We start from the raw sequence: 21,855 nt of genomic DNA, 5'->3' as shown, positions 1-21,855 counted from the left end.
CGAATTAAGTATTCAAATATCACAATAATACGGTTCCATTACCATTATTTGGGTCCACATTAATGTAATATTATACATCTATTACTGAGTAATACCTACAGAAGTACATACTAATTCTTTAACAATTTAACTAGCATTTTATTTTTCAATCAGTTATAATATACAAAGGTTAGTGTTGCATTAAAAAAAAGTAGCGCCACCTATCGGTAACACGCTTCGACTCACCTGTCTCTCAACAACTTGTTAAATTGTAGCTGTGTTTGCTTCGTGGAAAGGCTCCATGACTTTGCCCTAATATCTGTACAGCCTTCTGCAACAATACTAACAGATGGCATTGGCATCGATGAGAGAGCTCTAATAAAATTTACTGGTTGATTACCGCGCTAAATTTGATTGTAGATGAAGCTAAAATGCGTGTTATTGCCACTTTTGTACCTATAGGACTATTATTGAAATATCGTTTCAGATACTTACTTGGTACAAAAAAGTAGTCGTCAAAAATTTTGTAAAACATATCTCCGTATTAAAAGCTCTATAAGCATTAATTCTATCATTGCAAGTTATTATTGTCATTCTATGTAAATAAACTCATAAAAAAACTATTCTAGTAGACTACTACTATCTACTAGGTACTGTGCAGTCAATCAATCATATCAATGCGTTTAGTATTAAAAAATAAACTTACTAAGAATTCTCATTTGCAAAAGGGCGACTTCCAAAGACAATGCAAATAGTAGAGCATCCATGTTACTAATTCTGAAAAAGGTATGTATTCTGAATAATGTTTAATACCTACTCCACATCTACAAACTATACAGGACAATTTTATTTTTAATTCTTTGAAAAAACTCACTCGATGTTGTATCGAGTCCAGGTTCTATCTGCGATATACATACACTGATACACCACTGGTTTTTAATAACCAAAAATTAAAAATAGTTCTACTGCAGTCGTTGAATACATATGTGCATAAAAAAATAACAAAATACGATGTCATAAAATTGTCCCTAAAATAGAGAGAGACCAGACCAGAATTGTGCGTCAATGTGCTCAAAAGTTACATTAGTTCATAAATGTGGTTTTTTAGCGTCCATTAGTCAATGGTCTGACACCATCAGAGAGATCATGGGAATCCCAGTCACGAATGCTCTGCGGCAGGCACAAGACCGGATAAAGTGGAAACAGCTCGTCAGCGCCATCACCAAGGCTTACCAAAACAGGCACGACCTTCAGCCATGAAGAAACCGACGTAGAAGAGGTCAATTCATACAACTCGATAGTATTTACTATGACTAATTATTATTTTTTTATAATGTCTTACCTCTTCTACATACCCAATTTCTTTTTTTTGTAATTAAAATAAAATGGTGTATAAATAATGTAGATTAGAAAAGGATACAATAATTTTAATCTATCTCTCTCTAGCGTCAATTTCTTTCCGGCATACAGGAGTCATTTCAGTAAATGGTGAGACATTAAAAGATAATATAAGTGATTTAAACTTTTACTAAAGACTTTCAAACAGTATGGTTATTAAAATTTCATAAACCTTTTCTGCTTCTTTGATCTAAAGGACACATACATTACAAATAAAAGATAAAATATGTTTAGACATCAATAATATATGTCGCATTCCATTTAAGGCCCTTCCCACGGCGAAACGATACGTTAACCGTATTTTTTCAGCCATCAACATACATGAAATTTATAATAATTATAGAGTTTTTTTACATTATATTTATGCAATATGTTATGTTAGATTGATTGTTTTTTTTATCATGTTAAATTATTCTGTTAATGTCACAGTGACAACATGACTAAAATATTGATTCCACAAATTTTTTCCTAAAGTACACATAACTTTAATTTGCCACCAACGCTATTCGATAGTCTATTTAATAAGGAATATTTTTGTAGTTTCAAATTTCAAAAAAAAAATCTAACGTAATTTTTTTTTAATTGTAGGATTATAATAACACTTGTTATACTTTATTTCGAAAGAAATCTTATTTGTAAGCTTTTTAACCGCGTACAAATTAGAGCTTCTTTTCTTTCCAAGCTACGCTCGGAACGAGTGCTGAAAATACTGAGTACTGGACTAAATAGTTTCTAATTTGTATACGAAATTAATGAAGCGCTCTCTAGAAACTGTAATTATATTATTTTTCTTAATGTTCTAAAGAGCTTTAGATCGTTTGTTAAATAGAAACGCAGTCGTTTATCACAAACGGACCGATAAAGTTACAATTAGTACATGTAAGTATTTTTTTACAGTAACGCGACCAAATGGGAAAGTGATAAGTGAAGATTACCATAATATAATGCCATAGGATTCGTGAAGGCTTTTCTATTTATGACATAACATTAAGGATGAAAAAAGTAGTTTCGTTGTTCAGTCTTTTTGTTTTAAGCCTTTTGTTTCTTTATGAAATAGACATTCATGGCTTCATAGCACGCCTCTGAAATATACTCACAAAACTTTTATGACAATAGTCGTTAGATGAAAAACGGATATACGCATATAACCTTGTCGTTTCTGCACGAAATAACTTTTCAGCTTGTCTATTTATTACGAAGTTTTTGTACCAAAAATTACATTACCTTATATAAAGAGAAAAGTTTTGAGAACTGTGTAAGTTAATCTAAAGATAAGTATTAGTATTTAAATATTAATTGAGTACAACATAATCCATCTCTTAAACCTTAAGAACAGACCCGGGGGACCGATTTCCAAACAAAGTTGCCTCATAGGATTATATACACTAAATACCTTAACCGTAGGAATTAAAATAATTTTTAATTTTTTTTAATCATGTCTATGGGGGGTTTGTAGGGGAAAAGTCTACTAACTACTGAACCTGGGGACGACTCACTTGAGGAGAACCTTTACTTATATATTATAAAAATTTAATCTATACGTTGCACCTAAAGCTTATTTTCTGTAAAAAACTATTTTTTCCTATCAACTAAAACTTTAACGCGAGCGGAGACGGAAGCAAACGCAATTTACAATGAAGAGTCAAATATCAAAACGCAATATCCCCCTTGATTGTGCTTGTCACTCGTCAATCGTTACTATTTAACAAAAATTATGAAAAGACACCGTGGCTCGAGTGTATAATGAGTTTTATCGACAAAAGCTTGTTAGCGACAAGCTTCGTAATATTTGCAAGGGAAATTGCTTCTAAATAGAAAGTATCGTAACAGCAAAACTGATTTTAATATATTAATATGTGAGTGCACGGGGACGCTTTCACAGATGCTTCTCTTTGTAAATTATTCTTTACGTACAAGATCCCGGTAATTAATTGTTTAGTACAACATTGATGGATGAATTAAATTTTAAGTGTTTCACCCCGCGCGACGTTACGCGTTTGACATCAATTATAACACAGACACGTCTTATTTCTATGGCCTAAATCTAAAAATATAACTAATAAGATATTTCATATTACACGTTTCGTAAATGGTGGTTTAAATGAATTTGAATGATTTCTTCATATGTTAGTTTTCATTACATTTCGACCCGGCCAATGTGTAAATGTATGTTTTTATACCTATATTTCGTTTTAGCTCGTATACCTTCCGCTTTTAAAATTTTACATTGGCAGATTTAACACTTAAATAATACAACTAATCAGAAAAAAATAGAATTAAAACATGGTATCGGTCATGTAATTCATATCTATAAAGGGTTTAAATTTGTAACGCTTCCATTTTCCGAGATATAAAGTAATACATTGTTTTCACATATCTGTGTCCCACATAGACCGTAGCAGTGCTCTGAGCTGTCATAGCCCGGATAAAGCATAATCCGAAAGAATGGGTGGACAGACAATAATTTAAAAACGCTATTTGGGCTTTAAAACGGGAAAATGGCGATACAATGCGTCTAAAAAAGCAGTTTTTATCAGTTAATAAACAGCCCAAACTTTTATATTTGTTTAGGCTATATGTCACATAGACATTTTTCAAAGATATAAATATCATTCAAAAACTAGCAGGTCATTAATACCATCCAGTTATTCTTAAAAACTTGCTAGGCTTGTCGATGAAATTTGAAATTATTTTTTTATGCAGAGAAGGAAAATGAGGTCTTAGCTCGCACAACCGTGAACGTAATCAAAATGCTTTCATTTGATTGGTTAACGCCATAAGTATCGAAAAACATATACGTACGTAACGGCAAAATACTTACATGAATGTTAACAAAAGTTACCTTACAAAAATAAAAATAAAATTTCGTTTCCTTCCTGTTATAATTGATTCGAGAAAATATTAATGTTTATGTTTTATACCACTTCTTACTCCAAAATTATTATACTAGATACTTGAAAGAACTAGCATGTAACTCGGAGCATAACAGTATTTCAGGAATATCATAGTATACAAAACTCCGTAAAGTGAATACTCAATTAAAAGAAATAAAAGTTACTAATTTGAAAGCAATTGGAATGTCTTAAGTTGCTTCGCCCTATCATGTTTACTTCAATAATAAGTACCTTTCAGTCAACTCCATTCTGATATTAATTATCCGAAACCCACGACAAATGTAGCGTACTAAGTATCTTTGATAGACGGTTGTGTTTTCCTTAATAATCACTAAGAACTTATAATGCTTCTTTGAGGTTCGCGACAGTTCCACTGATCGTTACTCGATACCTTTACATAGCAGCCTAGCAACATTTTGCTTAATCAATATGAAATGACTTTTTCTTTGTTAGAAGATATGAAATGGTAAACTTTATTTATGAATAGGCGAGTGAAACAAATGCTGTTTGCTCAGATTAAGCGATTGCTTGTGAATTATTAATGTCCTATAAAATAAAAATTACCAATATATAAGTACCATTTAAACTTATGCCTGCGGTAGTGTATGACGCATCGACGATTCCTGTGTGTTAATTTCCCATACCAGAAGAGTTCATCACTACATCCACCAAAAAGTATACCTCAGCAATTCGAGTAAGCCTAGCAAGTTTTTCATAGCGAAACACAAACTTTGACTATCTGACATGGGTTTAAAATTTTAAAACTATTATTAAACTACGTATTTTTGGTAACTATAAGTTATTAAATTTTTCGTCACATTTCATTTTTTTTTGTAATATAATCCCTCACCTTACATAGTGTAGACTTATAAAAATCATATTCTTTATTGACTTGAGAACTTTGAGGTACCTAACAAGGATAAGTTTTGATTTTCGGTCTTCTTCGATTCGAATACATATTTATTCACGATTCATATTTACTATTTTATAGACGGTTACTTCTCCATGAGCGATTCTAACCGTTATTGTCATTAGATGACTGCCGACCTAATAATTTAGCTTTATTTACTAATTTTAGTTGTAAGATTTTTTATAAAAAACTACACTAATCTAAATAAGTTTTAAACTGTGTAATACGGGGCCGAATAAATGAGGGTTAAATCGATGCACATTGAGGTCCTCTATAGACCTGCTTTGATTGGAAGCTCTATCGTGTTATCGTGTTACATGTATAAATGAAATAGATTTTTTACCCACAAAATTCTTAAACAATATGAAACAGAAGACTATTTCGTAAGTATTTGGGCTTGTTCGAAAAAAGGGAAACGTTCATTGACCTACCTTCTCAATAAGTACATTTCGACAATTTAGCTCCAATTTCTCGAACGAAGTCAATAATATCCAGGCCACAGTTTTGTAATTCACTTAAATATTTTTATCAATATAGCAGTATCTGGAATTTCAGATTGCGAGTGGAAATACACCGTTTATTTTAAGCCTTATAGCGACTACCAATTATATGCATTGCGAGAAATTCGTAATAGAGCCCTGTGTATGAGTCGTGTTCTGGGGTCAGGGCGATATAAATTGCTAATTTCTATGGACCGGCACCATTCTAGCACCTGTCGCGTTGACATATACAACATTTGGAATTGCGTATAATAACTTATTTTTCTTATTTAAATAATTTATCAACGGACAAAAATTGTAATAAAACTATTTTACGGATTTTATCACGGTTTTTTATATTATTATTTTCTCCCGACGTTTCGAAGACTTTGCACCCTTCATGGTCACGGGGGGGACTGAGGTGATGTTCATCCGTAAAGTCAAAGTTGCAGTATCTACCTACATTTTTTAAATATACAACTTTTTTAAATTTTAGCTGTTGACGGTCCAATATACGCAGAATGAGTTTACAGTGTCTTGAGGTCTGGCAGCCGGTCTTTTGGGATCCGATTTAATTAAATGTAGAACAGGATCCCAGGCTTGTGCAAGCTTTCATCTATCTTCCCTATTGAAATTTCGGTGTTTTTTAATTTCAATAGCCTCGCGAATTATCCTAGGCATCATTCAGTGCGTCTGACCATCGTAAGTCATGAATTGAATTGTTCGAGTAATTGATTGTAAAGGGCAAAGCAATGGGGTAAAAGCACAATGGTTACCTGTCCAGAGTCAAGCCAGTTTGTCGCATATAACAGCTCTCCCAAGCACAAAAGAAAGAAAAACATGACCTACATTTATTATTAGTAAAGTACTACGCACTTTTCAATTGTCTGAATTGTACTATTTGATTTAATTAATAAACTATAACAAAGTTATAATTTCAGAGGAAATTTCCTATTACTTGTTTACATTAAGATTTTCTTTCCTCAAGTAAGGTATGAGTAAACAAAGAATGTAAATTAAACAATACTGTCTCATGAAATTTTATTCAGCTCCGTACCGTAAAAACTTTCACAAAATAGGACTTTTAATCATCGTTTATTTTGCCAATAATAAATCCTTCGCAATTTTAACAATCGAAAACCCGGTAAAGTTTAATAACACTGACTATTTCACGCCAATGAGAAAAGTTTAACAAAGAAATTTAACATAGGCCTGAAGGGGAAAAATGGCCCCGAGGCAAATCTTGCCATATGATGCGAAATTTTGCGGTTATCGAGAGGGCAGCGCGCCTGAGGCGTGTCGCGCTCTCACGCCGCCGAAAATGTGTTCAAGTGTAATGAAATCACGTGGCTCTCGGGCGCTTTAAATTAAATCGCTTTAATTATCGCTCGGAGACGGGCGCTCGTCTCGTCGGCTACGTCTACCACACTCTGTCCCTACCTGGTTTGCACCTAGTTATGCATTTTTTACACTAGGCAGGCGATAATTACAAAATGTAACACACCTAATTAAGTGGTAACTTTTCCAATACATAAATCTCCATGCCGGAACAATGCATACCTTCATAAATAATTTTCAATTTTGTGTAATACTTACCTGATGTTTATACCTGTTACCCATTTTTTTATATTCATAAAATATAATATTATCACAAATAATACATCGGTATTCATTTGCATTAAAATTATCTCACAAATTAGTCCGTGGTGTCCATAATAATTATTGATGCTTAAGTTACCGTTACGAGCATTATGTGTTGTTGTACAATTAGTATCTATGCAGGTACACTGTAACACATAAACCAAGATTTACGTCACATAACTTCATCTTGTACTGAGATACTTAATACTGCTCTTTGGTATCTTTTCGTTTCTAAGAATTTAAACACATCTTCAACAGCGCATCGGTACTAGGTAGTAGTACCTAATGCCTACATTACGCAGTCAGACATTTCCTCTAAAACTCAATGCATATTAATTGAGAATTGGATTGGTTTGTCAATAAAACCTTTTTCAGTTGTTCGACAAAACCGCGTAACCTACTTACATTTCGTCGAAAGTATCACAGCTTAATTCAATTTTGTTGCTATTGGATATAGTTCACTATCGAAATTGAACGCATTGTTTCTTATACAACAATTTTCATCATTCATTCTTTTCTTGGTTTTGTTTTTAGTTTTCTATAATATATAATCTTATCTTCATTTAGGAAATCAAATAAATAAAACCTATAGATATTTCCCGAACATAAATCCCGACATCTGCTGTTAACTTAATGCTCCACACCACAAGAAGATCGCATTAATCTTTTATTCATACCTTTTCATGACACACTCGGTCTTTCTCAGCGCCCAACAAATTCGCCATTAGCAGCGCATTATGCAATGCTGGTTACGTTATGCATATTTACCTCATTTTCAATCATGTAAAACAAGTGCTTGCATACCATCTTTGACATTAAATAAATTTCATAACTTGATTAACTCGCATACCCGACACGGGTTCACTAGGCATTTGTTTGGAATGAGCCATGAATTATATTTTTCTCGTTTAGAGGCATGATACTAAAAAATCTAATTAATGTCATCAAAGGATAGGCTCGGTCCGGTAGTACAAAAGTTGATTGAGCTCTTTACGAGATTTTTATTTGACTAGTAAAATAGCTTGACGAGGGGACCATTGAAACCGAATCTGTGTAATAATTACTTCATCACAAATTTTCTCGGAACAATGCAGCACCTGTTACCCGCTATACATGAATTTAATTATAGATTCCTTTCATTCTACGATATTGTTATAATGTCAAAGACAAACGGAGTACCTACATAGATTCCTTAAATATCTAAGCATTCCTTTTGATTTAACTTTGTATTAAACATCATAAGATAATAGCTGGGGTAATATGTATTTATAACTCGACTATAGGGTTCTGGGAGATAAACAAGATTGTTAATAAGATAACGTTTTTATTGAACGTAATGAACTATTACATTTCCCTACTTTATCTATGCTAATAAGAGATGGAAGTACAACAAAAAGTACACAGGGCATAAAACTACACTGTACACATTACATAAAAAGTACCAGTAATATTGAGTTAATTATATTTATTATTTATTCTTAAGAAGTAAGTATTAGCCGTCATAATGTATAGTTATTTATTTGAAAACATAAAAATAGTACAACATATGTATATTAAAAGTAAAAACCTGGATCTATAAAATTTTAATTATAGCTATTTGGCACAAAAATCAATATTCCTAATAATCTACAGAACAATCTTTATGCAAACTTATGACTAAAACAACAAATGGAATTAAGCATTTTAATATGTTGTATTTAGTGAATGCTGAGCTGGTTAGCATTCTCTATTTACTTCGTAATATGAAGAAAATAAATTATAACCTTAATGCGCTTTGTGAATACGCATAAATAAGTTAGAGGCGGCAATTGTTTGAATGACATTTTCTTTTAATCTGATTTGTTATTTAACCGCTTCTAAGAATTATAACTAGGATGTTACAAACATACGCCAGTGATCTGTAGACATGTCAGGTTCTTTCTCTAATTAATGTTTGTTATTAATATTACTTTCAACGTAGCGGAGGTGACGGCATGCAACGAACATAAAGGGGTGGTCGTGGCTGGCGGCTCTAGTTGTTGAAGCGAGGTGAAAGAGATTTGGACCAAAAACCTATAAAACAGAACCAAATCTATATATGCAATTCCGTTTAGCGCAGCGCATAAATAAATAAGAGCGTAAAAATGTTGATTTACAAGAGAAGTTTATTTATTACCGTCGATATAGCGGGCAGAGCACACTAATTGCCACAAGGTCCAAACATCCGACGGGTATTGTTGTTTTAATTTATAACATAATATTATATAAGAAGCCAATTTCTCTGTGGCTCTTTCTCGTTGTGTTTACGATAATTACCAACAGGTGCGGAATGGCTATGCCGTGTATGTTCATGTAATAAAACAATTTGAATATACTACTGACCTCGTTTGCCGACATTCTGCAGGAAGAGTCTGTTGGCAACGGCCTGCCGCTGGTTAGCCTCGCGCATCTGCTTGCGAGCCACTTCCAGCAGGAGCCGCTGTCGGAGCACCTCCATCGGGTTGTTGATGGACAGAGAGGGCATCTTGCGCTTCGGCCGCGTTCGACCGCCGCGCAGTTCCGCCAGCCTCTACGGCAACCCCAACCATGTACAATATCTTATAAATAAAATATCAAATAGTTTCTATATACAGGCCATAATATATATTCCATATTTGCCTCACAGTATATTCTACCATACCGTTTTATACGTAAACCAGACTCTGTTCAAATACAACTTCAGAAAAACGTAGAATAAGAACAAATTTCTGGTTAAGTAAGGAAATTACAACCGATGGAACCGATTTACCATAACCGACATTTACATAATTAGAAATACGCATTTTGCAGTCACATTTAGAATTAGTTTTGTGTTAATGAAATATACATAATATGCATTTCGTTCAAGAAATACCAAAATGATATAAGTTGAAAAGTTACAACACCAAAGCACCGGTCGCCGTATAGAAAGCATTATGTTCAGTGTATTACTGTCCCTTCTCAGAGCCAGCGAGAAAACACGTGAGTGAGCCGCAGCGCAATAAAAGGGTCCAATGTTTGTACGGCTAACCGATTTCTTTTATATTAGTATTGAATGTAAAGCAAAATCACATGTGTTTACTATTTTTTTGGAATGTACTCGTGCGGATGTGTTGATAGGATTGACTTTCGCTTAGCTATATACATTATACATGTACATAGTTGTGAGGTAATCCGTTTTTCTAAAAACAAATAGATTCTAATTCGATTTTAAATACAAATATTCACACCGTATTTTTAAGGTATCAGAGTTACGTAAAGAAAATCCAAAATAAAGACATTGCGAATCGATATAATTATTGTTATAGGAATCATACTTACGCTTTTAAAGATTTTTACCACAGAATAAACTACAGTGATACCCTATTTAAGCTTATAAATTGCGGTTACGTATTAAAATCAGCGATACGACTGTGTTCTGCATAAACATACTATTAAAGCTAGACCATGAAATCTTAAGTTTCTTTTTACAGAGTAGTATGATCGTCGCGGCGTCGTCCGTAAACACCCTGAATACCGTAGGAATCGTGGGTGCGTGCCTTTGACGAAAGAAATGGGAAGGTGGATAAAGGGGGAGGAGTCTAGCAATGTGGTGGTGCCGCCGGCAACTTCAAGCGTAAAACCTAAACTGTTACGTTTCGTTTTCTGTGACGCAGTGATGCCGCAGTCGGCATTTTCCGCAGTCGGTCTTTTGTCCATGCGGACCCAGTGGTCCGCATGGACAAAAGAGACTACAACGAGGCTCTACCTTTTTAATTCTGTTAACAAATATTGCTGACTATGTTCTTCCCAGGGTCTCAAACTGTCTCCATACCAAATTTTATCCTAATACGTTGGATAGTTTTTGAGTTTAACACGTTCGGGCAGACCGATACAGCGGAGGACTTTGTTTTATGATATATTTTTCTAGAACTTTTTAAGAGGAACAATCCCGTCCTACATTATTGTTGCATAACTTTAAACGTTTACGCAGCGCACGCAACAGAAGCTCTCAAAACTAATAAATTGTCCCCGTTTTTGCATCATGTTTCATTACTGCTCCGCTCCTATTGATCATAGCGTGACGATATATAACCTATAGCACTCCAGGAACAAAGGGCTATCCAACACAAAAAATATTTTTTCAGTTCGAACCGGTAGTTCCTGAGATTAGCGATTACTGCTCCGCTCCTATTGGGCATAGCGTGATGATATATATAGCCTATAGCATTCCAGGAACAAAGGGCTATCCAACACAAAAAGAATTATTCAGTTCAAACTCCTAGTTTCTGAGATTAGCCGTTACTGCTCTGCTCCTATTGGTCATAGCGTGATGATATATAGCCTATAGCACTTCACGAACAAAGGGCTATCCAATACAAAATGATTTTTTTACTTCGAACCGGTAGTTCCTGAGATTAGCCATTACTGCTCTGCTCCTATTGGGTATAGCGTGATGATATATAGCCTATAGCACTCCACGAACATAGGGCTATCCAACGCAAAAATAAATTTTCAGTTTGGACCGGTAGTTCCTGAGATTAGCGCGTTCAAACAAACAAACAAACAAACTCTTCAGCTTTATATAATAGTATAGATAAGCATGAATAACGCACATGTAGTTACAAAGGATCCTAAGCATATCTGATCTTTCTAGAACATTTTAATTGGATTACTTTTGCATATATTCCTTGCTTAGAATAGTTCGTATGCTGCAATATAGTCTCCAAGGGAATCCGTCAATGTTCAGAAATATACGCCGTGAAATAATATTAGTGGGTTTTTGTCCCGCTTCATGGATCAGGCTACTGTATGGTGATAAAAGGGTACAATATTTGAGTTTTTAGTTAACTTTTTAGACACAGTTCTATTAAAAGCAACAATTAACATAGACTTAAAATTACATGGTAATGCATTTTTGTCTAAGACTACCAATAAAATAAGTGGCTTGATTTTTATTGTTGTATTTTCAATACGACGGAAGCAAAAAGGTTAAAGGTAAGATCGGGGGTTATTATGGCAATAATTTTTTAGAAAATAATGAAATTCAAACTGTAAAGATTAATTAACATAAAACAATATTAAATTAAATTTTTACCAAACAAAACAAGCAAAAAGAAATGAGAACAGAATAAGCCTCATGATATACTTTTTTTTTTCAAGTAACTATTGATCATTTCTCCCGGATGTGAATGGGAGAGATTGTCGGTTTTTAAATTTATTGTTTTCCTTTAAATTTATTTCTGGATACTTCATAGATTGTATTAGCTTCATAAATACCATCCTACTTCCCAGCTTTAAAGGATAGGAATAGAGAATGAGGGAGAGGGACGATGCGGAAGGTTTGAACATTTTACTAATTATGCGAATATCAAGTGCATCTTGGCACTTTACTAGATTTTTGTGGCACAATAATGCTATCTTGATTAAACCGAGTTGTTGAGCTTTTTAAATATACCTTATTCTAATAAATAAATATTTTAAAATTCTCATTACTTTGTTTACGCTTATTCTTGAAATTTCTTCTTATTAGCCTGGGTATAGGGGAACATATTTTTTGTAAAGGTCATATACAATCGAGGTGCCATAATGAGAATAAGTTAGAGTTTATAACATAAATTGTTCACTTAACTCACAAAATACACTTATTTTTATCATATCAATCAATCTGTTTAAAACAAAGATTTCAATTCCATTCAAATCTGATTAATTATTTCTACGTTACTTTTAACAAATATACAATATTTATTTAATATTATAAGACGTTAGATCAAGGTAAGAAATTGCCTTGAAATTATCTTACGACGTAACTATTTTTTAATATAGTAGTAGAATAATAATATAGGTAGGTATATAGAACCTTGGATTGGTAGCGAGACCAAAATCTAAATACAGCTGGGATATCGCTCTAATCCATGAGTAACTAAAGCAATTATAATTATTATAATAAACAAAATAAACACAATAGATAATAATTTCAATTTCGACACCACAAAGACCTTGAATACTGTTTATAATCAATATTTATTTAATCTGATTATCGTATTATTAGGTATTGAATAAAGCTGTTGAGTTAGAACTTGTAAGAATCAGTATATGGAAATAGGTTTTTAATTTAGCTAAAGCACCTGACCTGCATCACATTACTGTTTTAGGATATTCTTCGCTATAGTCAAGGCCGTAACAGAAAGTCAACACTCAACAACACTCATAGTTTTCGAAACTCCTATAAAAATAAGTTCTTGAACTATAGAGAACGATCTTGTCAGTTTATTAGTACCTTTATTAAAAATAAATCGTTCGACCTTGACGTTTTACTTTTTAAGGCCTTACCACTAGTAAAATGACATGCTAACCACATGTTAGAAGTCTATTCGAAATATATAATATAATACATATAGAAAAAAAGAAACCAGAGAAGATATATCTGTAATATATCGACGGGTTAAAGGCTAATTGACTTTAACGACATTTTTTGCGATACTAAGTTTCATACACATTTAAAATCAGCACTTTTTTCTATGTATTTTAAATTAGATCAAATTTAAAAAATATATATCCCTTAAGACAATTAACCTTTCAACCGTCGATAATATCTTTACTTTGGTTGCTTATTTGTTTTTTATAATGTAAATAATGTTTGGTTAACTTCATATTGAAAATGGCACTGTAATTATTGATTGCGTGCATCTTTTCTTAAAGTGCAATTTTTAATTTGTAACACTATTAGGTTTTTAATTGCATAAGGAATATTTTTAAATAGAGCTAGCATTAAAAAAAATATTCTTAAATCTTTGCACATTCCCGCCTGTATCTCACGCGTTGCTAAGTATAAAATGAATTGCTCAAGGCCGTTTGCTTGGAGAGGGGCCTTAAAAAATATGGAATACACAGGTTTTAAGATAATAAATAAAACAGTGAACTCATCAACGATTGTTTATTGCATTTTTATGCATTCAAAGATGATAATTGAAATCTATTTTCTAAAACAAATAATTATATATTATTTTAATTATGACAACGAGTAAATCATATTATTGCGATAAATAGAAGTACAATTTACAAGCTGCAATTCTAATAAATTAATAATGATTACTTAAATCGCCCAAAATTATTAATATATTTTCACAATTTTGCTATCAATTATTAATAAATACAGATACAATTCTTAAAATTCATTATCACTACGCCAAACTTAAATATTCATTTTTATCGTATGAAGTGTACAATGGTTATTCATTTATTCCGACATATTACCAGTTTTACGAGCTAATCAACATTTTTAGGGACATGAAACTATAATAGTACAGGCTCTAGTAGTATGCGGATGGCTGTTCCGATCGCGACCACTGGAGTCCTGCAAGAAATGATAACATAATAAGTAGAAGTCACTACGTTAAAACAAAACTAATTTTCAATACTATATTGACATAACAGAAGATCTTAAAATAAAAAAAAAACTGGACAAACTATTTTGAACTACTTCAAATATAAAGTACACTTGAAAAAAATTATATTATTATGGATACCATTCTTCTAATTGAAAATCATAGAACATAAGATAAAGCAAAGTCAGACAGTGTAGCGGTTTTAAATGAATTATAATATTCAGGCAACGACGTAATTGTCTTGTGCTTGTATTACAAACTTTATTTTCCAGATTGTTACGTTATATTTTTTGCCAATGTGTCACGCGTCCAGGGAGAGGCAATACTGCGAAGTAGTACAGTCATTTTCTGATAATAAGAGTGTTTTAAATGTTCCAAATAAGTGTCCGTACCTCGTTTGCCAATGTCGTTCAAGAAGTTTCTGTTGGCGGCGGCGCGCAGGGCGTGCACCTTGCGTTCCTTCTCGAGGCTGAGCTTCTGTCGCAGCACGGACATGGGCAGGTCGATGGACAGCGAAGGCATGCGCCTCTTCACCGCTGCTCTGCCGATCTTCGCGCCCCATCAATACACTCGTATTAGCCATTCAAAAATTCATAATACCCTATCTGGCACTAATATAATATTTTAAAACTCGGCTGCACATTCATATTAGGGCTTCAAAATTCACAATATCTATGTAATTCTAGTACATGTTTGTATCTTTTAAACTCTGCAGTATACAGTTTTTTTCCTTGTAATATGCTATTTGCTGATTTTAATCAATTTGTGTGAAGTGTATGATTGTTATTGTTGTAAATATGGTATATGTTCTTAGTAATTAAATAAAGTTAGTAAAAAGATGTTATTGACATGAGTGTTTATTTCGGACTAAAAGGGAAGTAACTATGGCAAACAAAATACAATTAGTTCTAAAAATAGAACATATAAAAAATAATAAGTCACGACGAAGGTTACAATCTCCAACAGCCGCCCTTAATCGCAGTTGTGACAGAAACAAAACAAATAAAATAATTAAGTTTCTAAACCTAAGTTAACTACACATCGTTTGTGTGCTAGAGGTCCGAGGGCCTTCGTTAGTACATCAGCAGGCATATCGTTACTTTTTATATATTCTAACTTAACAATATTATTAGATACCTTTTCCCTAATAAAGTGAAACCTAGTATCTATATGCTTCGTCCTGCTGTGGTGTACAGGATTTCGAACAAGATTAATGGCACTTTGGCTGTCAGAAGCTAAGTTAACTGAACAAAGTATACCTGTTATCTCGTATATAAACCGACGTAAGTAACACGCTTCCTTCGTGGCAGACACTAATGCCATATATTCTGACTCGGCCAAACTTAACGCAACAGTAGGTTGCTTCTTGGATTCCCATGATACTGGACCTCCACTTAACTTGTAAACATAACCGGTGTATGACCTTCTGTCGATTGGACAGTTTGCCCAGTCTGCGTCACAAAAACCCTTTAAAGGTTCTCTATTCTTCCTGTAAACCAATGAATAGTTTAGGGTACCTTTTAGGTATTGCAGAATCCTTTTAGCAGCATTCCAGTGTTCTTTAGTAAAACACGTATTAAATTGACTTAAATAGCTCGTGGCGTAAGCGATGTCTGGTCGTGTGTTTACCGCTAGATACATGAGGCATCCTATTAAGTTTTGATAAGGATAAGACTCACCGACTTGACCATCCATTCTTTTTTCCATATTCTTTTTAATTAATGGAGTATCCACGGCCTTACAATCCTTCATATTAAATTTTTCTAATATAGAAAGAATATAATTTCGCTGGTTCAACCTTATACTCTCGGAATCACTTTCAACTTGTAGTCCCAAATAACATTTCAGTATTCCGAGATCTTTTAATGAAAAATATTTCGACAAATCATTCTTGACAGTGTCAAATGTCAAATCAGAATTAAAGAAGACTATTATGTCATCAACAAAGATTCCTAATATTACAAGTTCTTTACCAAAAAGTTTAGTATACACACAAGGTTCGGAAGGAGTTCCTATGAAACCTATTTTAGAAAGCGTTTCATTTAACTTTTTATTCCAAGCTCGCGGTGCCTGTTTAAGACCGTAAAGAGATTTCTTCAATAAACAAACTTTGTTTTCTTTACCCTTTTGAATAAAACCAAGAGGTTGCTCCATGAAAACTTCTTCTTCTAAATCTCCGTTAAGGAAAGCTGTATCGACATCTAAGTGCTTCATTCTCAACTTCATATCTGCAGCTATCGCAAACAACGTGCGGAGGGAAGAATGACGAATCACTGGTGCGAACGTCTCCTTGTAGTCTACACTTTCAACTTGATGAAAACCTTTGACGACGAGTCTCGCTTTATACTTGGTAATATTACCATAAGCATCCCTTTTAATTTTGTAAATCCATTTACATGGTATAACCTTTTGTTAGGTCTATCTACTAAATTCCATGTATGGAGTTTCCTTAAGGAACTATACTCATCAACCATAGCATGTTGCCACTTATCAGCATCATCGGCATGAGTAGCTTCGTAATATGTCGTAGGTTCATTAGAATCTACCATTGACGTATTGTAAGCTTTATAAAAATTTGTTGTTTTTCTGTCTCTGGAAGGGTATCTGCGCTCAGGGTGCGATTCCTGTTCCAAATTCGCTGTCACTTCTTCCACACTAGGCAGCCTTAAGTCACTGAGAGACTCTCGCTCTTCCAGAGTCACTGACTCTTTTGCACTTTCTAGATTTACTGGTAAAGTTGCTTCAGCCGCCGGGCTGATACTCTCATCACAGTCATAGAATTGACAGTCATGATCAAACTCAGACTCAATCTCTTTTGCTCATCAAATAACAATATAGATTCTGACTGTGCGACAGATTGCTTCTGCTTTAGCGCTGTAAAGCAATTTTCAAAAAAGGTTGCATCTCTGGATATAATAACTTTTCGTGGGTTAGCAGGATCCCTAAAAATATAAGTGCCTGGATTTTCAGAATAACCGACGAAAATTGCTTCCTGTGCCTTGACATCTAATTTCTTCCTGTGACACGAAGGTATATGGACTAGAGCTCTACAACCAAATACTTTTAGATGGCTAAGATCACCTTTTCGTCCATACCATTTGTCATAAGGAATTTGTCCACCTAAGGCTCGATGAGGAGACCTATTCTTAAGGTAAATGGCAACTTGGAATGCATCTTCCCAGAATGCTTTCGGTAGTGAACTTTCAGCTAGCAACGTTCTTGCCTTTTCTGTAACCGAACGATGGGTGCGTTCCGCTACTCCAACTTGCTGAGGACTATAAGGCGTCGTTGTTTGATGTTCAATACCTTTTGAAGCAAGATAATCAACAAACTCTTTATTCACGAACTCCTTACCTCCATCAGTCCTAATTGCTTTAATTGTTTTATCTAACTGATTTTCAACAAAACATTGAAACACACAAAATATATCTTTGACTTCTGTTTTAGAAGAAATAAAATAAGCAAACACTTTTCGCGTATAATCGTCTACTATTGTCAACATATATCTATTTCCTTGAAAAGAAGTTGTAGACACCGGTCCCATCAAATCCATATGGATCAGTTCCAAAGGGGAAGTAGCCCTATTAAACGCTAACCTTTTGAAAGGTTTTCTTGCTTGTTTACCTTCCACGCAAGCGATACAACTAGTTTTATCTACTCCTGTATACTTTATACCTACCTTGTGATTTTTCAGTTGGTTCATGCCTATACGACACAAATGTCCTAACCTCTTATGCCATATTTGATAACTATCCTGACAACCAGAGTGCACAGCTTGTGTCAAAAAATTATCCGCCACATTCTCGGAAACATTTACAGTTCCATCTAAAACGTACAGTCCACCACAGGGCGAGGCATGAGCAACAGATTCACCTGTAAAATTAAAAGTATCAGATTTATAAAAGTTACATCCATTTTTATCAAAAACACAAATAAAACCCTTTTCAACAGTTTTATATACAGATAACAAACTAGCTTTCAAATCTGGTATATAAGCAACATCACTAATATTGTTGACCACGTTCTCGGGCGTGTTTATTGAAATATTTCCAATTCCGCAGCACTTAATCTGTTCTCCATTTGCGACAGTAACAGTACCTTGATTCTGTATCGAGATATTCTGAAACCAGTCCCGTCTAGAAGTCATGTGTCTAGTACAACCTGAATCTACATAAATTATGTCCTTTCTTGGGTTTCCAGAAGTATTAAGACTTGTAAATATCGTATCATTGGTATTTACCGCATTGCCTTTCTCCTTCTTGTTTCTCTGTGGACAGTCTGGTCTCTTATGTCCAGGTGTCTTGCACTCATAACAAACTATATTCTTCTTCATTGACTTAGGCTTCTTCTTCGCATGAAAAACAGAGTCTAATGACGTAGCCACATCTTTGGACATTTCATTAAGCAGTTTTGTTTTCACCAACTCTGTAGTCACGTCTACATTGCAATTTTCTAAAGCCATAATGAGAGGTTCATACCTTGGAGTTAGACCTCCCAAAAGTATTGCAGCAATAGACTTGTCCTCTATGACTACATCAATATCCGCAAGATCCTGTGCGGTTGACATAACTGCGTTAATATATAGTTCAATATTTTTGAACTCTGATAGACTCAACCTGTACAGTCTACGCTCCAAAAATAATCTTCGTCCTATTCCCTTATCTTCAAAGGCTTTTTGCAAACAAGTCCATGCCTCAGATGCAGTTTTCGCACATCTTATATGGGTTATCGCTGCACCTTCTACTGATAAGCATATCTTTGCTAATGCCTTTGCGTCTTTGCGTACCTTTGTAGAGGCATGGGTTGTGTCTCCATCTCGGTATCCACTAATTGTTTCCCATAAATCCTCATGGATAAGGTAATTTCGCATCTTGAACTTCCAAGTCGGATATCCATCTTTTATCCTCAAACAAGGAAATGGAAAAGATGTGATCGACGCAGGGGAATTTTTCATACTCGAAACATCTCCAGATTCATGTGACATTTTCAGACTATTACTATTTCCTAGTCACACAAAAATATATTCAACTTTATTTTACTAAATAACGTGAAAAAACTAAGAACTAAGCGTTCGTGCTGATAACGTGTTGTAAATATGGTATATGTTCTTAGTAATTAAATAAAGTTAGTAAAAAGATGTTATTGACATGAGTGTTTATTTCGGACTAAAAGGGAAGTAACTATGGCAAACAAAATACAATTAGTTCTAAAAATAGAACATATAAAAAATAATAAGTCACGACGAAGGTTACAATCTCCAACAGTTATTACCATTGTAGTGTATATTATTGTGTAATATTTTATTTCAGTAGTACAAGAGGAGAAAAAAATGCATCGACAATAGTATTAAATTGATTATTGCAGCTTATAAATCTATTAGTTTTGTACGAAAATTTTAAGTGAAGCTGTTTTTAGTGAAACCACGGTTCATAAATCATAGATTTATTTAATTATAAATACAGTTAACAACATATCCTATCACAATAATATAATGAGAAGACAATATAAATTAATAATCTTAACGTAAGTGGATTCGAGTCGATCACAGGACGGCAGGTCAGTAGCATCTCGCATTACCCCTTCAGTTTTCATAGAAGCTCCTCCACTGATCTACAAAAAACAATTTTAAAGTTATTTAAGGTATCACTCGATGGCATGACATCAAATTCAACTATCTACAAATGTTTTGCAAAATATCTATTTAGCTTATTCCATCCGTGACAGCAATTTTGCATGCAAGTCTACCGTTGATTCTACAATATTTAACGTACTCTATATATGGAACAGTATATTGAGTATTATCTGTATCGTGTACTTATTATGCTAACCTCGTTTCCCAACTCGGTTAAGGAAATTTCTGTTATTCTGCGCAACCTTCTCCATGTAGCGATGCTGAAGGATATCCACGGCGGGGTTGACGGAGAAAGAGCGCCGCGAGCGCGGCGGCATTCCGCTACTAGCCACCTTCGCACACAGCTTTGTTTTTATTCATCATTAAGATTAAAATACAAGCAACAAACTGCCCTTTAATTAGTCGACTTCAAATAAATAATTTAACATTCAACAGTAGTTCAATAAAGCTGGGTATTCAGTTACACTGAATAAACTGATGAAATACTTGCAACGGTATTGAAACGGAAATCCCGGCGTTAACTGTGGCACCTTAACCATTATCGATCGTTAGTGGACCCGACGGCGGCTCTAATTGGCCCAGTAATTTGTTTACTTAATTACAAAGAGAATTTTTTACTTTATACAAAAACAAAAATATCAGTAGATATTAAATAACAGACCGCTAGCTCTTGTTGAGGTCTATTTTCAACTCATTTTTAAAATCGCAACTTAAAGTTGTACAAACCATTTCGTGGTAATATAATTTTGAATACTTAGTAATTATTGCGTAGGTACATTTGGAAATTAGATATTATTGTTTTGGAAAATAATATCAAGATTATGTAATATCACATTTTTTAAGGCTCTTTCTATAAAACATATACAAGTTTATCTGGTTAGTTCTTTTCGTTTGCTGATATTGTTTCGTTTTAGTGTATACTCGCTACGATTTTATATTGTAAGCAATCAAATATTTCTTGTTACCTGTGAGTCACGGGGCATTTCAGCGAGCAAGTACAGCCAGGGAGCTTCGGCACCATAACGACCTTCCAAAGATGATACTGCATATCCGAGGCTTTCCTGTTAAATGATAGAATTTTGAAAACAAATCTATCTTATCAAGCATTACAGTCGGTAGTTTTGCATCATGTAGAGTAAATCTAATAGAATTCCGTCCTCGACACTCGCGAAGTAGTTTGTGTGAGCCAAATATCATGTTCAACCTAAGTACGTAAGAAAACTTACATTTTACAACCAATATACCAGCAACACTGACAGCTATCGGTTATATAAACTTGTAAACGGGTCTTGGAAATTATGCGCTCCTTAAATTTTACAACGTATATATACTGAGAGCACTCGAAAACATGACTATTTTCTACAAATATTATCTGACTTATAAGGAGTCGATAATATTTTATTTTCATTCCTGATAGCCATTGTGAAATGTTTTCAGCATTATACTTTACACCTTCTTTAAAATGAGAAGGTACAAGATTGTCGGAAATAGATAACACGGATAGTGTCTATATCGAGGGGTAACTCTCGTGGGACTTTGCAACTAAAGCATACATCAC

The 21,855-nt window shown here is 34.0% G+C and overlaps 2 protein-coding genes across 4 annotated transcripts in view; both read right to left on the bottom strand.

The window, feature by feature from the left end:
* Positions 1–8,663: 8,663 nt before the first annotated feature.
* Positions 8,664–10,997, bottom strand: LOC115450420 (diuretic hormone 45). The gene is given in 3 exon segments (XM_030178434.1): positions 8,664–9,353; positions 9,663–9,877; positions 10,816–10,997. Coding segments are annotated over 3 exon segments (438 nt in total). The 3' UTR covers positions 8,664–9,312.
* A 3,203-nt stretch (positions 10,998–14,200) lies between these two features.
* The window catches only part of LOC115450429 (diuretic hormone 1-like), a 34,199-nt gene continuing 26,544 nt past the window's right edge, over positions 14,201–21,855 (bottom strand). The window contains exons 4-6 of one of the 3 annotated variants that reach the window (XM_030178445.1): positions 21,263–21,358; positions 15,058–15,214; positions 14,201–14,634 (exon numbers count right to left, since the gene is read on the bottom strand). In XM_030178445.1, the coding sequence (XP_030034305.1) occupies positions 14,591–14,634; positions 15,058–15,214; positions 21,263–21,358 (297 nt within the window). In that variant the 3' untranslated portion in view covers positions 14,201–14,590. Of the gene's footprint in view, positions 14,635–15,057; positions 15,215–20,161; positions 20,276–20,488; positions 20,630–21,262; positions 21,359–21,855 lie in introns of those variants that run through there. The other 2 variants (XM_030178446.2, XM_037444258.1) reach the window with 2 other exon arrangements.

This window comes from Manduca sexta, chromosome 28, assembly GCF_014839805.1.
Source record: "Manduca sexta isolate Smith_Timp_Sample1 chromosome 28, JHU_Msex_v1.0, whole genome shotgun sequence".
Taxonomy (NCBI): domain Eukaryota; kingdom Metazoa; phylum Arthropoda; class Insecta; order Lepidoptera; family Sphingidae; genus Manduca; species Manduca sexta.
This window is presented reverse-complemented; position numbering and strand designations above follow the sequence as displayed.